We start from the raw sequence: 18,994 nt of genomic DNA on the forward strand, positions 1-18,994 counted from the left end.
TAGGCGGAGGCTGCGGCGAGGAAGGCTGCCGGCTCGGGGCAGCTCCGGCCGGCGGGCGGGCGTGGAGCAAGAAGCTCGAGCTCCGTCGCGGGAGCGAGCGAGAAGCGGGCACGCGCATAGGGCACGCGCTCGGCGAGTCCTTCCCTCCCTCCCTCCCTCCGGCTCCCTCAATCGCCCCCGCCCTGCGCCTCCCCCTCCCCCGCCCCCCCTTTCCCGCCGCTCCGGCGCGGAGTCCAGGCACTAGCGGACCGCGGAGACGCCCTCCGGCCGCGATCTCCTCAGGATCCGCCCAGGGACGGCTCCCTCCTCCTCCGGTCTTCCCCCACGGTCCGGGCTGGCAGCTCCCGAGCCGGGTCCGCCCCGCTGCGCCCCCGAGGGGTGTGTGTGAGTGTGTACGCGAGTGTGCGCGCGCGCGTGCGAGGGGGCCCCCCGAGGGGGCTTGCGGGAGCCGGGGTCCCCCTCCCCCCTCTGGGCGCCGCGCAGCTGCCGCGCCGCGCTGTCCGCCCCGTCGGGGCCCGGGCGGCCCGGGCTTGGAGGGGCTCCCGGGCTGAGGGGGCCGGGCTCGTCGCCGCGCCCCCCATGGTCCAGCGGGATTCGGGATGTCGAAGACGCTGAAGAAGAAGAAGCATTGGCTGAGCAAGGTGCAGGAGTGCGCCCTGTCCTGGGCCGGGCCCCCGGGGGACTTCAGCGCCGAGATCCGAGGAGGCGCCGAGCGCGGCGAGTTCCCCTACCTGGGCCGGCTCCGCGAGGAGCCCGGCGGGGGCACCTGCTGCGTGGTCTCCGGCAAGGCTCCCAGTCCGGGCGACGTGCTGCTGGAGGTGAACGGGACGCCTGTCAGCGGGCTCACCAACCGGGACACGTTGGCTGTCATCCGCCACTTCCGAGAGCCCATCCGCCTCAAGACGGTGAAACCAGGTACGGTACCTGTGCGTCCTCCCCTGTGTCCCAGACCTCCCGGGGGACTCCTCCCCTGCCTTCGGGGTAGCTCCGCTCCCCGTTTTCCCTCTCACTGGACTGCACGGACCGTTGGAGTCCATTGGAGGGGGGGTTCGTGCCCATTTGGCCAGCAAACACCGTGGCCGATAGGTGACCAGCCCAGGTCTGCTTATCTAGAGGCAGCCACAGCCCGGGGGCAGAAGCGGGCTTTCCTAAATCTTTGCTCCGTGCGGAATTCTCCGAAGGGAGAGTGCGGGCTGGGTGGCCGCTTTGCATTTAGGGGAGTTAGTGCTTCTGGTTTCTTCTCTAATCTTGACATTTTCTTTGAAATAGTCATGGTATCTTCCAGTGGGGGAAAAAAACCAGGGTTCTTCCCATTTAGACACACGATGCCAAGAAAAAGCCGAAAGCACCACCTAGTTTACATGATCTTGCCTAACCACTTAAGGGTTTATATCCCATCAGGATCCCTGTCTCCTGCTCTCTAGCAACATCTTAGCATCTCGAAGCTGACAATGTAACCACACCAATCTCTGAACTACAGTGTTCCATCTATAAACGCCTTACAGAGTTTATAATATAGCGTGTCTCTGTGTTCTGGCAGGGAGCTTTTGAATGATGCGCATAGGTTTTGGACGAGACCTTTTTTTTCATGTCTTGCCGAAGGAAACCTTTTATAAATGAGTCAGTTTCCCTATTTGCCATTTAGAAGGTCAGCAAAGAAGAGGCCCCTGTTTAGTTGTCCTCTTGTGTGTTTTACACTATGAAACCTGCTGCAAAGCAGATTGCTTTCCTAGCCTATTTGGCTGTATCAAAGCACTGACCACACTGCATATAATGAAATCTTTGATATGTACTCATTATATAGTTAATTCTTGATGAGACATTTGTTAATTTTATCATTAAGAAAATGTGTATCGGTTTTTATATTTATTATTCTGAGATGTTTGTGGGTTTGAATTGTGGCTACAAGTTGCTACAAAGTCAGACCTTTTTTTTTTTTTTTTTTTTTTTTTTAATGTATTGAATGTGCCAAGCTTCAGAGTGTAATGGACTATTTGTGGCCTGTACTAGCCAGCAGCTTATCTCTTTAACTCAAAATGTTAGGAGAATCTGAGAGATGATATTTCCTCCCCCTTCACCATCTCCTCCCAAGATCAAGGCAACTTCCCTTGATCTGTTTAGCAGATCCTGGACTAAATACTCGTTACTGGTGTAATTTAAGCTTGTATTTGGAAAAATATGTTCTTCCACAGTCTTGTTGTATTGATTCTGAAGCTCTTTTCTCAGCAGGCAGTCCACCAGATTCATTTTATTTTAGATTTTTGGCTTTGTTTCAGACTAAAGCTTTTTGCTTTGATATAAACTTTTTGTAACTAAATGCAGTTTGAAACATAGTTTTTACTTCACTGCTTTGGGAACATTAATATGGCAGTTTCCTTCCTTGACTTGTAAAAACCTTTTAAAAGATAAAAAGGTATAGTTATGGTTGTAATTCAGTCAGTCAAGCACATCTGAGCTTAGGTAATATGTAGAACATCATACTAGAATGATGTTCCCTTAGCCTGATCTCTCATAATTAAGGGACTGATTTGACAGGATTAATGTTACTATGCAGAGCTTGTAGTAGAAGGAGGGCTGTACTCATAGTCAGGAGATATCTGAGTTCTTGCTGTGTGATTACAGGCAAGTCTCTTAATCTCTTTAAACCTCTGTTTTCTCATCTATAAAACCAGGATTATGATACCAGTAGTACCTTCCCCACAGGTCTGGTGTGAAAATTCAGGTGATAACATATAAAAAACACTTCATAACTCCAAAAGTCTGTTGTTGCTGTTAGCTATTGATGAGAATGGCAGATGTAAATTTTACTTTACTTTAAAAATCTTAAAATTTAAAATGTTTTAAGAGCGGGAGATTGGTAAAAAAGCAAGATTCTCTCCCCTCCCCCCATTTTCCTTATTCTTCTTTTGAAGCAAATAGAAAGCCTTCTCTGGTTAACACTAGATTCTTTTGTGTTCTCAATTCATTTCTAGCCTTTTTTTTTTTTTTTTTAAGGTGAATTTAAGAAAGAACTTAGGCTTTGATATGGTGTTCTCAGTTGCCTGGAGATTGGTGCTATTAGCTCCAAGGTTTGTGATTCCCACCTATGGGCTATTGCTAGGTGTAGCTAGGTGGTTCAGTGGATAGGGTGGATGGAGCACAGGTATTGGAATTCAAATGTGCCTCAGATACTTACTAACTGTGTGATTCTGGGCAAATCACTCAACCCTCTTTGCCTCAGTTTCCTGGCTGGAGAAGGAAATGCCAAACCACTCAGGTCTTTTTTCCAAGAAAATTCCAAACTGGGTCAGAAAGAGACTCAACTGAACAACTACAACATTAGTAGGCAGTGTTAAACATATTTTGCTTCAGAATATATTGATTTGCATAAAGTACTAGTAAACACTCCAATTGATACTGAATACAATTAATAGCATTGCCTACTTGTAGCTTCAGAGTTCTGTACTACCCTCAGTCACTTTATGTCCATTTTTGTCCAAATTTTAAGTTTCTATTTTTATCGCTATCCTTTTTTTTTTTTTTTTTTTTTTTAAACAATTGGGATTAAATGATTTACCCAGGATCACACAACTAGTAATTGTCTGAGTCTGGCTGGATTTGAACTCAGGTTGATCTCTTATCAGTTCCTGTTTTCCTTTTGTTTTGTTTCCTTTCCTTTTGAGTTCTGTTTCCTTCTAAAGTCTTTAAATGAGATTGGATAAGGCATCCTTTCATGTTGGCTATTCATCCTGTAATCATTTAGAGACCAGTGGAATGTGAGAGAATATGGATATCTTTCATTAATTTAAATATATGTGCCTAAGGAATCTTGCAAATGTATTCTGTTACTATTTTCTAAGCAGATTGCAACTTTATTAGCTGTTTGAAACATTAATATTCTTTATTTTAATGTGTCATTTTAGCATTTATTTAAAAAAATTGTTTGGTCATATCTGTCTGACTCTTTTTGGTTTTTTTTTTGGCAAAGATATTGTAGTGGTTTGCCATTTTCTCCAGTTCATTTTACACATAAAGAAACAGGCAAATAGAGCTAAGTGATGTGCCCAAGGTCATAAAGCTACTTAGTATTCGAGTTTAAATTTGAACTCTAGTCTTCTGGACTAAAGTACCAAAGTGTACTGCTCTACTTACTTAGGCCATAGTTTTTAACTATGGTTCTACTTTAACTATTACAGATTGCATAATAAATCAGATTTTTTTGTTCTGAATGAACAACTTTAAAAGAATGAGAAATTAAGAATTTGTAGCGTTTATTTGCAAAACTGGTGTGCATTGGTATGGTATCTTTTAGTACTTTGCATAGTATCTTAACTGAAAGTTAATGGTAATATTTACAACATTTGCATTTATTGTAGCAGAAAATGTGGTAAACCAAGTCAGAAAGACCTGGATTTAACCCCTCTGCTCTCTTTGCACCTACTAGCTGTGTCTGGCCAAACCATTGAAATCTCAACTCTCTAACTCTGCTTAGCTCTCTAAACTGTGGCAAGGGAGTGGGGGTAGAGGGTGGGGATTCTTATTGTTAAAGGGAGTTCCCTCATCTGAAATTCTCCTGTGCCAGTGAATTCAGTTTCTATCCCCTATGATTCATTTTGAAGAGCTTAAATGATGTAAGCGATTAATCTTTTAAAAGGGAATGGCCATTTTTATTTTGGTTTTCCTTTTTACCCAAAACTTAATGGAAAAAAAAATCATTTTTAAAGGTATTGTAAAGTATGCTTAGACAAAGCAGAGTGCTATGTAAATCAGCAATTCATTTATTAAGTACAAAAATATACAGTGGAAGCTTTTTGTGGTGGGGGAGTGAGAGAACTTGAAATGATAGTAATGATTATCCTCATAGATACCTTAGTCAATATTAATGAAAAAAATGAATGTACCTAGGGTTCTCTTTTTTTCAGATGAATGTTCATAGGAGTTTGGGGCTAAGCCAAAGTGACCTCTGAAGATTTCTTGCCCAAAGCTACTTCTTTCTCTATTTATTTCATTCCAAAGTCACCTATAAAATTATTTTTGTCTTATTTGTTTATCTTCTATTCATTTTTAAGTTGCTGAAGCTGACAGTTTTTGTTTTTAAATATAATTATTTCTATTAGATGTTTTCCAGGTGACTAAAATATATTTTCTATATATTATCAATTAGCTTTTGTTCAATATTTAGCAATGTATCATTTTGACTATTTCAATAACAGTTTTGGTTTTTCTTGTTCTCAGTTCTTCAGTCAAACATAGTCTTTATATCAGGAGAGAAAAGATGCTATTTTTTTCCTTGAATTTGCTATTGTACCAAATAAAAGGGGCTGAACTTCTGCCTTTTATGGTAAAACCAAGATTTGTTCCTTTGCTTTAGTGTAGACTAGTGAATAATTTTTCTTCCCCTGCCTTAAAGAGCAAAGCCTGTGACAGGCAGTGCAAATGTGAGATCTTCATTTAGTCAGTGATGGTAAATTATGTAAATTTAATTTTAGGGAATGTTTTTTGTCCCGACACTGGATTACCATGCATACACTGAACACAGCTAATTGAGAACTAATAGCCAAATGCAGTGTGTGCATGATAATTCAGTGGAACATAAGTACAGAACATTTATCTTTACAAAGTTCCACTATAATTTGGATGTCTCAAATATGGGATTATACTTTTAATTTAATCCATATAGTGCAAGATCAAGTTGAAATTAAATTTGTACACATTGACAAAACAAAAATTTGATATTTCTTCCCCCCATATAGCATTTTCTGAGAGTTTTAAAAAATGTGTTTAACTTTTGTATTTTGGTAGGCAATTTATGGAATTTAGATGGATTTTGTTTGGATAGTTGGGATGTTTGATCGAGGGAATAATGAAAGTTAATTATCTCTTAGCTTTGTAATGGGAAAGATATATTTTTGAGGAAAAATATTTGATTAATTTTAAGTGTGCATATTTCTTTTAATAAACTTATCTTCTACTTTAATGGCTTAGTAATTTTAAGTTGTAGGTTATTAGGTACTAGAATTGCTTGTATAGCTGATGGATGCTAAAGAATATCTGATATCACTTAAATTTGAGCCATTCCTGCTTTCAAAATTCTGATAACAGAAATAAGCTTTCTTTTTTTCTTAGAAGAATGGTAATTGTAGCTTCTTTTTATTATCTCTCTAGTTTATTCCTTCAATTTAAATTTGAATTCAAAGTCTTACTGTTCAGTGATAGACTTTTATAGTCAAATTATTCATAACTATTTTAAAAATAATTTTTCTTATAGTGTGGCTACTTCTGGTCATCTTTTAGTATTTCATTTTTCCAAAGAAGGGTAGATGAATAAATAATAAATAAATAATTTATTAAGCACTTTGTGAAAAGCACTGTGCTAATTTCTCAGAGTATAAATAAAAAAGTAAGCCACACCCTGCTCTCCAGGAGCTCACATTCTAATGGGAAGCGGGGTAGAGAGGAGGAGACACAATACTTATGGAAGGCTTTAGTTACAAGTTGAATACAAAGTGAATGGTATTGAGGCAAAGCAGATATAATGTCTCCTCTTTAGTATATTTTCCATTTAATAAAAAAAAAATGTCAGTTTCTGATGTTGAACCATTTGACAATGCTAAGGAATTTGGTAGTGAGAACTTTCTTTTTCGGGTCATCAGTACCTGTAGCTACTGTAACCTGCAGGAGTAGTGGCCAAACTGGATCTTCATAGGGATTCTTCCCAACATGATGGCTTAGGCACTGGGTTGGGATGCAGTGCTATTTATTTCTAATGCTCTTGGAGTCAGACAAGGTCATAAGATGTCTTCATCAAAGTCTAAGGGGAGATGGTGGTCAAGGTGATGCTGAAGGTTCTTGGTTTGATTTGTCTGGAACATGTTCCCTTGGTGTCTTGCAGCCTCAGCTACATATGCATTGCATTCATTATAATTATTTTCATTGAGTTTTTAACTGATAGCCTCCATTCTGCCCCAAGCCTTTGCTTTAAATGGCCATTCAGCAAATCATTGTTGACAAGATAATGATTTCTTAAAATTTTATAATTAAGAACGTTCTTCTTACAGAGTATTTTGGTAGATAAATAGAAAGATGCAAATTTGAATCAGCAAATATGCTTATCTTAATTTTCTACTTCTTTCTGTAATTCATTTTTTTCTTAGTTGTAGAAAACAAACACTGTCAGGTTCATTTAATTTTCCAGATGATTTTCTTTTGGTAAGATTTATACAACAAACATTAACATCTACTTTGTACAAGTTACCGTGCTAAGTTGTTTAGTTTCTTGCTATACTTAATTTCTATAAGTATTCTTTTGTTTCTCAGAAACAGTGGTTGTTTCTATTCTGGGGCTTAGATTTTAATTTATTAAGCCAAAAAACAAAACAAAACAAACCACCTTGTTATTCAGGATAGATTTTTGTTATTTTCTGGCATAATTTTACTAATATGACAACATAAACTCTCCACATTCATTCATGGGTTTGATTTATAAAATTAGTGCATAGTTTTTATAAATGAATACTTTCATATACTATTTTTACAGTGTATCAAATGTTTGTGCGAAATCAGCACTTATTTCTTTAAAAAATGCTTCAAAATCATTTGCCACTTTAAAATTACATTTTATATTATCTAAAGGCCAATTTTTGGTAGTAAGGCTCAAAAACTATTACATTTAGTTACTTTTAAAAAAAATTGATTCCTTTGTTTGTATCTCATCTATTTCTTAAATCATCTCCATTACCTATTCAGCAAGAGGTCTCCTGTAACAAAGCATCATACAGAAAGACGGAAGGGACGAGAGGAGGACAAGGATGGTGGGAAGGAGGAATAGCAAGACTAAAGAAAACATTGACTGTACTTGATAGTATATACAGTATTCCACACTCAGAGATCTCCACAATTAGTGGGAAAAAAAGGATGGAAGTATGTTTTCTCAGCTCTTCTTTGTCCAAGCTTGATTAGTATAATGAGTGTTCAATTTTTATTTCTTCCAGTTAGGTTGTTAGAGTCTTAGTTTATGGTTATTGGGATTTGTTTTTGTTTTAATTTTTTTTTTTTTTTAGTTCTGTTTTCTCTGTGTAACTATTCCATACTAGTTTTCCCATGTTTCTCTGAATTCTTCACGATTTGTTTAGCTATTCCCAATTGATGGATACTAGAACTCCTGTCATAAATATTGTAGTGTATGTGCAACTTTTCTATTTTTGACCTCTTTTTGATGTATAAGTAACAGTAGAATCTTTGGGCTAAGAATGTCCTGTAACAGGTTTTTTTGTTAGTTTGTTTTTGTTTAGCAAGAATTTAAATTGCTTTCTAGATTAGTTGAAACGAATGGTTGTTTTTATTGAATTCCTTTGAGACATGCCACAGTACCAATTGTGGAAAAATATTGAAGAAATATTTCACATGGGGAGAGTTATTTAGTTTCTCGATTAAAAAAAAACAACACTTTTTTGGGGGGGTGGGGTTCCTTTCTTTGCTCTCCTCCATCTTTTAGTTGAGGAAATTTCCAGAAAGAAGATGGAATTTCTTGGAGCTTGAAGATTTTGAATGGGTGGTAGGTGACAATGTAGAGCCGATATAAGACACAAATTTATTTGACAAATATTGTGTGTGTTCTCACTGATCTTTTGACTGGCTATTCCCCTTCTTTTTCTCTTTTCTTGACCCTCCTTATTCTCTGAGATGCAAAAATATTGAAATTAGACCAATTAATAATCCTATAATAACCTCTAAATGTAAGAGTCAGTCTCTGTGTCAAACTTTATTGTTGTCTTTTAAGATGTTGCCATAGCCATCCCAACCTTTTGCAGCTACCACCCATCAACATTGAGGTAAGACACATTCTCCTTCCCTTCTCCCCTACCCTTCAGCAAAATGATTACAACTTGCTGAAGCTCAGGTAGTATTTAACATTTTTTAAACATGAAGTATTTTTTAAATTAAGGTATGCACTTTTTTTTTTTTAGACATAAAATACTATTACATACTTAATAGACTACAGTATTGTAAAAACAACTTTTATATGCATTGGGAAACAAAAAAATTCATGTGATTATAGTAGTGGTTTAGAATTGAATCTGCAATATCTCTGAGGTATGCCTGTATGTATCTTAAGAATGCCACCTTTTAAAATTTTTTTTTTTGTTTGAAAAAACAAGAGTAAGAAAAAAACAGAAAAGAAATACAAAACAAAATAAAGCAAAACAAAAGAGGACATTGACATGTGCCTAGCAGAACATCAAGGAGGATTCAAAATATATAGCAACTTATCAGATGAAGAAAGTATTTAAATATAAGAAATTACATTCATGAATGTCTATTTTTTCTTTATTTCCTTGTAAATTGTTTTTTTTTTTTTTTTTTTTTTTTTTTTTTGGCATACCTTGTTTACTTCTTTTTTCTCCCTTTCATTCCCCCTCTTCCCACCAAGCAAACTGTAGTTAAGAAAAGATATATTTATGTATACATATATAGATGTATGTATACATTCATACATACACATTTTTCCTGGCCCTACTGACTCTTGAATTTGTGCTCCATAACTTGTTTTGTTATTATTTAACTTCCCCCTACCCAGGGATCCCTCCCTTGTCTTCTTCCCTCACCCTTTGTTTCCCCATCTGCCCATTCTACCCTCTCCCCCCTGCTTATTTCTTTATAGATTTTGGAGAGTGCTAGTGCTATACTCTTCATGGTGTATATGTAGTTTTGCTTATTCAGCACATTCCCAATGTGGGTAGGTTTTTGGGATCTATGAATCCTCCTCCCTCTTCTAATGCCTATGTATCTATTCTTCCTCTGCATCTCATTTGTATAACATGATTAGTATTTTTACCTTAACTATGCCATTCTTATTTTTTAAGTTACCTTATTGTTGATGTGAATCTTAAACATATAACATACATTTCTTATGTAAAAATAACATAAACAGTTTGTCCGTGTTGAGGTTGTTAAAGTTGATCTTTGATCTCTTATATGTTAAATTTTCTGTTAAGTTTTGGTTTGGTTGATAGAAAATCTGAAAATCTGCAAGTTTGTTGAAGGTCCATTTTTTTCCCATTCAAAATTATAGATAGTTTTGTTAGATATGATATTTTTGGCTATGGGCCTATAGTTCTTTTGATTGTTGGTAGATATGCTTCCAGGACCTGTGATCTTTTATTGTGGTTGCTGATAAGTTTTGGGACAATTCTAATTGTAGTTCTAGCATATTTAAATTGTCTTTTTCTTGTTTCTTGCAAAATTTTCTCTTTGATTTTGGGGGTTTGATATTTGGCAATAATTTTCCTATGTGTTTTCCACAAAGGATCTCTTTGAGGTGTTGATCAGAGGATTTTTTTTCTATTTCTATTTCCCTTTCATGTTCTATCACTCTAGGACAGGGGTTCTCAAACTATGGCTGTTTGAGGACGTTTATTCAATCTGCCTGTTATGGCAAATGGGCTGAGGGGCAGAGACAGAGTGTGAGCTTTTGTTTTTACTATAGTCCAGCCCTCCAACAGTCTGAGGGACAGTGAACTGGCCCCCTATTTAAAAAGTTTGAGGACCACTGCTCTAGGACAAGATAATTTTCTGCATTATTGTTCAAGGTTCTTTTTGGTCACAACTTTCTGGCACTCCAATTATTCTTAATTTTTTTTCTTGATTTCTTCTCCAGATCTGTCATTTTTCTTATGTTTCACATTCTGTTCCAGTTTCTCATTCTTTATAACTTGTTTTGTCATTTCTTGGTCTCTCATAGCTTTACTGTGCTCTGTATCTATTCTTCCTTTGCACCTCATTTGTATAATGTGATTCTTATTTTTTCTTTAACTCTGCCAATCTTTCTTTTGAGCTGCCCTTTTTTTATGAAGCTTTTTATTTTTAAAACACATTCATAGATGGCTTTCAGCATTCACCCTTGCAAAGTCTTGTGTTCCAAATTTTTTTTATCCCTCCCTTCACTCCACTTCCTTCCCTAGATGTCAAGTAATCCAATATATGTTAAACATGTGCAATTCTATACATATTTCTATAATTAGCTTGCTGCACAAAGAAAATCAGATCAAAAAAGGAAAAAGATGAGAAAGAAAACAAAACACAAGCAAACAACAACAAAAAGAGAAACTGCTATGTTGTGATCCACACTCAATACCTACAGTCATCTCTCTGGGTGCAGGTGGCTCTCTCCATCACAAGGCCATTGGAACAAGCTGTCCTATTGTTGATGTGAATCTTAAATATATAATAGACATTTCCTATATTTAAAAAAATAAACTCCAAACAATTTGTTCATGTTTAAACAGTTTGTGTTGAATTCTTTAAAATTGATATTTGATATTGATAAGTTAAATTTTCTGTTAAGTTCTGATTTGTTTGATATAAAGCCCTTAAAATATGCAAGTTTGTAGAAGGTCCATTTTTTTCTCATTCAAAATTATAGATAATTTTTCTGGCTGCAGGCCTAGTTCTTTTGATTGTTCGTAGTTATGATTCCAGGACTTGTGGTCTTTTATTGTAGCTGCTGATAAGGCTTGTACAATTGTAATTGTAGCTCCAGCACATTTGAATTGTTTTTTCCTTGTTTCTTGCAAAATATTCTTTGATCTCTGGGGTTTCCAAAATGTGGCAATAATATTCCTGTGTGTTTTCCACAAGGAGAGATAGATGATTTTCAGTGGATTTTGTTTTATTTTTACTTTTCTTGAATTATTTCCTGCATTATTGTGTCAAGGTTCTCTTTTTGGTCACAACTTTATGGCAATCCAATTATTCTTATATTTTCTTTTTTTGATCTGTTCTCCAGATCTGTCATTTTTTAAATAAGATGTTTCACATTCTATTATCGTTTCTCATTCTTTATAATCTGTTTTGTTATTTCTTGGTCTCATAGCTTCCCTGATTTCCCCTTGCCCAATTCTAATTTTCAAAGCATTGTTTTCATCTTTGAGACTCCTTTTCTAGTTAATTCTTTTTTTATAATTTTTTTTTCTTGGATGGTTTTTATTTATTTTTGATTTTCTCTCAGAGTGTCTCATTTGATTTTTAAGTTCTTTTTTTGAGATTTTAATTTTCTTTGGGCCAGAAGCCATTTCATGTTATTCTTTGAGTTAGGAGATTTTTAAACTAAAGTGACCTTTTCTGAAGATGAACCCCAGTTTTCCCACTTGCCATAATGTGTTCCAATGGTAAGGTTCTTTCTTCTTTGCCAGATCATTTTTTTAAAATGAGAGGTATTAGTGTAAACACCTCAAATCATGGGATGGGGGATGGTGGCTCAAGCTTCCCTTCAGCTTTCCACTCTGACCAGGAATCCCAAACCAAGAGCTTTTACAAGCAAAATTTTATCATTCTGCAATATGATACTCTTTAAATGAATTTAAAAACTTAATGTTATGCCAATTAAGTTTATTGAACCAAGCAAAATAATATCAGAATTAGTTGAGAACAAATGGTCTAGAATCTCAGATTATAAGAAAAAATAGAAATGGAATGAGAATAACATTTACATTTCTAAAATTGTATTATAAAGCAATATTCATCAAAGCTATTGTTAACTAAAAAAAATGAAGTAAATCAGTGGACTAGACTAGTTAAGAAAGTGAAACCTAAGAACATAAAAATTGCTTGGGAAAGAACTTACTTTATAAGAACTAAGAAAATTAAATATAAGTCTGGTAGATAATTGAGTTAAATTAATACTTTAAACCATATATTGCTTATAAACCATGTAAGAAAACTAAATATAAATCTGGTAGATAATTGAGTTAAATTAATACTTTAAACCATATGATCAAATTAGATATTGATCTAATAGTAAAGGACCTCTAACTTTGAAAAATTAGAGAACTAAATCAGTTATTTTTCAGAACTGTGGATAAAAGAATGCTTAATAACACAAAGAATAGAGGTGATTCAAAAAGATAAAAAAAGGAATTTTAGTTCACATACACTTAAAAAAAACCTTTTCCATGAACAAAATCAGTGAAACTAAGATAGGAAGGAAAGGTGTTGATAGGGGAAGAAATTCCAGTATCCAAGATACATAGGGATTAAATGCCAATATCTAAGACAAAAAATTATTAATCAGTGGATAAATGGTTAAAGCATATCAAGTTATCCAAAGAAGAATCTAAACTATTAACAAATCTATGAAAGATTTCTCTGAATCACTATTAATCAAAAACATACAAATTAAAACAACTTTGAGGTTTTACTTTCTACTGTGAAAATTTACCATAATGACAAAAGATGAGAATTATTAATTCTGGAGAAGTTGTAGGAATATAGGCACATTAATATGCTGTTTGTTGAGTTGTAAATTAGTGTAAGTATTCTGAAAAGCAACTTGGAGTTATGTTTGAAAAGTGACTAAATTATACACACATTTTGATTCGATGATCCTGTTGCTAGGCATGTACTCTCAGGAGGTCAAAGATAGAAAGGCTACTTGTACACCAAAATATTTTTAGCAGCAAAGCACTAGGAACAAAATAGATTCTTACGATTGAAGAATTGCTAAGTAAATAGTGGCACACAAATGTAATGGAATATGACTGTGCTATAAGTAATGACAAGTATGAATAATACAGAGAGCCAGGTGAAAGACTTATATGGGAAAGCAAAGTGAAATAAGCAGAACTAGGAAAACAAAATATACTAGAACTATAACAATGTGAATAGAAAAACTCTTGGAGCCAAATACTGTGTTTGTAATGCATTTGACTCATTAGCAAAAAAATTAAAATTAATATAACTCTGAAAAAACATAAAACCCACCACAAGGTATGACATAAACTTAAAAAAAAAATCCAGCATGACTTATTTTAACAAACTATTTATGACCCAAAAATGAACATAAAACATATGTAGCCACAATTATGATAATTACATGGGCATTTTACCAATATAAATCAATTGTAATAATAATATTCCAAGGGAATTTATAAAGTGCCTAGTTAGGGAACTTTTAATCTTTTTATAAACGAAGAGAAGTCATTTGATAGATCTTATGAAGATCTTATATGGAAAATCACCTGGATTTTCTATAAACATTTCACCTTGTTCAAAGTAGAATTTATTACTTTTCATCGTAAACTAATTCTGTAGTATAACATTGTATTTTTACTAAGGGAAATGAAATTTGTTTTATTCACTCAGATTCATAATGGAAACTACCCTTTTTTCAAGTTACCTAGGTTTACAACTTAGGAGTCATCTTTTATTCTTCCTTTTCTCTCACCCAAGATATTCAGTCAGTTACTGAGATTTATTGTTTATCTCCATTCTCACATCCCTCTTCTTTCCACTCAAATAGCAACTCTCCTAATTTAGGTTCTCCTCATCTCTTGCCATGAATTCAACCATAAGTCCAAATTGCATTGATTAATCTTTTTGCAGATGATTCTTGGATTTATTTATCCGGTCTTAACATCTCTCCTAAGCTCCAGTCTTACATTTCCAACTGCCTATTGGATGTCTTGAACTGGGGGATACATTAGTTAAGGTTAGATTGACCCCAAACCAAAACTCATTTTATTCCCCTAACCAAAACTTTTCCCTTTTTACTTCCCTATTACTCTCAAGAATAGCACCATCTGCTCAGACCCCTGGGCTCATAACATCTCATTCTTCACTTCTCTCCTTCTGCCTCATATCCAATCTTTGTGCAGAAAACCCCACATCTGGTCACAAAGAATTGAACACACTGAAAGATAAACTGAACAATAAAAATGCTACTTGATTGACTATTGTATTGACTATTGTAGTGGTTTCCTAATTGGTCTTTCTGATTCACTCTTTTTTATATCCTATCCATTCATTGTCTTCATAGGTGCTGAATTGATAAGATTTAAAGCACAAGTTTGACCATGTCACTTTTCTGTTCAAGCAATTTCAATGACTATTGCTTCTAGGAGAAAAATACTCCCTCATGACATTTAAAGTCCTTCACAATCTGGTTTTAGCCTCTTTCTAGACTGAATTCCCCTCTTCCTCCTCCAGCATGCTCTGTTGTAAGTCTATTTGTTGTTCCTTATTAAAAAAAACACTTCATTTTCCTTATCTCTGCTTTTGCTCAGTCTGTCTCCTGTTTCAGGAATGATCTTCCTCCTTATCTTTGCCAATCCCTATTTCCTGTTAAGTCTTAGCTCACGTGCCATCTTCTGCAGAAAAGCCTTTCTAATTTCCTCCTGTGATTAGTGCTCCTAAAAGAGTTGGTTTACTTGTTCCTTTTGTATAATATTCCAGGTTTCACCTTCCTGTCTTGGCACAAACTAAGCCCTGAAGGCTGGAATGAATGCCCTTGCCTCTGAATCCCTAGCTCCCTCTAATGTTCAGCTTAAGTACCATTTCTGAGAAGGGAGAAGTTGCCATCCCCATATTTTTCCCAGTGTCTTAAATTTATTGTATATTTGGTATATTTATTATTGTAATATTTATTATTCCCTCTCATAGAATGTTAGCTCCTTGAATTCATGGAGAGTTCTGTTGTAGTATTTATTTTTCTTTATCTTAGTGCTAGCATATGGTAAATACAGATTTTATCCTTAATTTTTCATTGATTGATTGATATGCATTGCATAAATAAATAGTGATCTGGGGGCAGCTAGGTGGCACAATGGATAGAGCACCAGTCCTGAAGTCAGGAGGACCTGAGTTCAAATCTGGTCTCACACACTTAACACTTCCTAGCAGTGTGACCCTGAGTCAGTCACTTAATCTTAATTGCTTCAGAAAAAAAAAAAAGAAAAGAAAAAGAAATAAACAATGAGCAATTGAACAGTGGGAAGAAAGTAAGCCAGATTGCCTTTGAGAAATCATAATTCTTTTAATGATCCCAAAGTTCTTGAAACAGAGGTCTTATCTACTTGTCATCCAGTAATATTTGGCTGATAGCCAGTGTCCAAAAAAATATAGTTGCGAGTGATCCAAAGAGAAATGGAGAACTGTATTGTGGGTATGAGCTACAACACATTTTAAACAAGAAATTATGTCAGAATAAGGATTTAAAGTATATAACCACAGAATGGGGGAAAATAAGTTAAGTGAGCAACCACTAGATAACTACTAAGAGAGAATGCTAATGGAATGAAGGGTATAGTTGAGCTGCAGTTTGTATACATGAAAGAGAATAGTCACATTGATGAGAGTTCCGATTCAGTTGACTGTTTGGCCTATCAAACCAAATGGGGTCCTATAAATCTGTGTTTCTCTTAAATAAAAGGAATACTTTGAAATATTCTCTGATAACAGAAAATATTACAAAGGCTCTTAATCTTTTTTGTATGTCATGGACCCTGTTGGCAATCTGGGAATATATGAAATAAGGCCCCTTTTCAGAATAATATTTGAAGATGCATAAAATAAAATATATAGAATTACAAAAGAAACCAATTATGTTGAAATATAATTATCAAAATTTAAAAAAAATATCATAAACCCAGGTTAAGAAACTCTGGTCTAGTAAAATAATGCTCTTTAGAAATTTAATGTCTTTATTATGATCTCTGCTGATGAGTGTCTATATAGGAAACTTATACCCATTCAGGTGGGCACTTGCTCTGCCACTATCCTTATTAATCTAAGAAAATTAGTTGGATCATTGAGAAATGACTTGCCAAGAGTTATACTACCATTAAGTCAGTATTTTCCCCTCTATAAGATTGGCTCTCTATTGATCGATGATTTCTCATGTTTTTATTTTTATTCTTAAAAATGAGATTCTAAATTAATTTATTTTCAATGATTTTCTTTAATATTTGTTAAACTTAGAGAAAAATAGTTATTGATCATTATTTCTTTTAAAAAGAATGAATTCCAAATTTTGACTCTTAATGAAGATTCCCTTAAAGGCTTCATATAAAAAAATAATTTTACTTGCTACTAGAATTTTTCAAAATCTCAAAATTTTAGATTTGGAAGGAGATCCTCTATGACCATCTAGTTTAAAACAGACTTGAAAAGAAGAATCTTTACATTCTTATCTATAAATGGTCATTTGGCTTCTTGTAAGGAACACTATATTAAGCAGGAAGCAATACTTTTGACCTAGCCTACTCCATGATATAAATAAGAAGTTTTTGTTTACATCAAACTTTAATTTGTCTCATATCTTCCATCTAATTCTGTCTTTGAGGACTAAGAAGAACAAATAGGTAGTCTTTCAAAATGCTTACTTCCATTAAATCTTTTCTTCTACTGGCTAAATATCTTCAGACTTATCTTTGTATGGTATGAACTTGAAGTCTTTTGCTATATTAGTTAATGTTATCTGGACTGTTGCCAATTTATTTCTGTCTTTGCTAAATAGTGTAATGTCTTTGTTGAAAAAAAAATATTAATACTAATACTGAGACTCTTCTTCCAGGAAACAGTTTTATTTAATTTAACATAAATCTATATCCAGGCCATCTTTACTTTGGAAAGGTGTACCAACTGGCACAGTCCCTCATGTCTCCTGACATTACTCTGACCAATTCAATTTCAGATAATGTTTATAGAAAGTTTGAACAAAGAAACAGTATCTTAAAATACAACCTGGGTTAACATTACATTATTGAGCAACTAAGCTATTTCTAGTTCCAATTAAAATTGATGGATTATACCTTTCTTCTCCTTTTCCATTTTTTTAGTATAGAAGGGTAGATACTAACCTGTCAATCATTTCATGTAGGCAGGCTAAAAGAAGACTGCTCTTAAATGGATCAATAACCAAATGGGGATTTAGAGAGTAATGTTATAAATAAGACTAGTTAATCTTTGTTAAAAGAGTTTGGCACCATACATAATCCATTTAACTTAGAACTTTTTTTTCCCCCCAACTCACCTTTTGCAGGTCTCTAGGAAGGACTTTTTAGAGTTAAGTATATTTCTTAATATTTCTAAAGAAAGTAAAAAGAGTCTCTTTAAAAATACTTCTACATCTTGAACTGAACACAATATTCCAAATGTGGTCTGACCAGGACAGATGTAACACTCAGATGTAATCGTGATTTATAGTATTTGATTATCAAAATATATCTTGATTGATGTTGAAGAATAAAGTTGGATTGCTGAAGTCATTAAATATTTACCAAGCATCAATATGTGCCAGGCACTTTACTTAGTACTGGGAATACAAAGGAAGAGAAAGGACAGTAACAGTTCTCAAGGAATTCACAGTCTAATGGAAGAGATCATATATAAATAATTATTTACAAACAAGTTTATACAAGATATATTGGAGATAGTCAATTGGGAAAGGCACTAGAATTAAGGCAGGATCAAGAAAGGCTCCCTGAAGAAGGAAGAATTATAGCTGATCCTTCAAAGAAATCAGGAGGCAAAGATAAGGACAGAGAAAATTTTAAGTATAGGGGTCAGTCAATGAAAAAGCCCAGAGTCAATGTTTTCTTTGAACAATATCCGGGAAGTAACTGTCACCATATTAAATAGTATATAAGTATGTGTGAGGTTTAAGAAGACTGGAATGGTATCTGGGAGTGAAGGTTATGAAAGGTTTTGAATACGAAAGTATATTTTATTTGATCATGTAGGTGATAGTTATTGGAAATTATTGAGTGAGTATGATGGGGAATATGACATAATCAGATCTACTCTTTAGGAAGACCTCTTCTATAGCTAAGAAGAGGCTGTGCAGTGGGGACAACTTGTGGCAAAGAGTTACCTAGCAGCAAGCTGTTGTAATACTCCCAGTGTGAGGTGATAAAGGCTTGCACTAGAGTGACAAAGACAGAAACAGAGGGGAGGAGATATATGAGATGTTATGAAGGTAAAATGGACCACATTTGACAAGTAATTGCATGTAGATAGTGAAGAGTGGGGAGTTGAAGATGACATCTAGCTTGTGTGGTAGTATTCTTAACAGCATTAGGAAATGGGGAAAGTTTGGAATAAAGATGAATACAATTTTGGACATGTTGAATTTAATATGTTTATAGTACATTCAATTTTGATATATCCAGAAGGCATTTGGAAATGGCCGAATGAGGGTCAGAAGAGAGGTTAGAATTGGTAAATATATTTCAGAATCATG

General features: G+C 35.3%; 1 protein-coding gene across 1 annotated transcript in view; it reads left to right on the forward strand.

Moving 5' to 3' along the window:
• The first annotated feature begins 471 nt into the window (after window positions 1-471).
• Window positions 472-18,994, forward strand: part of MAGI3 (membrane associated guanylate kinase, WW and PDZ domain containing 3) — a 225,221-nt gene continuing 206,698 nt past the window's right edge. The window contains 1 exon segment of the mRNA XM_074263089.1: window positions 472-915. Coding sequence (XP_074119190.1) covers window positions 600-915 — 316 coding nt within the window. The 5' untranslated portion in view covers window positions 472-599.

Source organism: Sminthopsis crassicaudata, chromosome 4 (genome assembly GCF_048593235.1).
Source record: "Sminthopsis crassicaudata isolate SCR6 chromosome 4, ASM4859323v1, whole genome shotgun sequence".
Taxonomy (NCBI): Eukaryota; Metazoa; Chordata; class Mammalia; order Dasyuromorphia; family Dasyuridae; genus Sminthopsis; species Sminthopsis crassicaudata.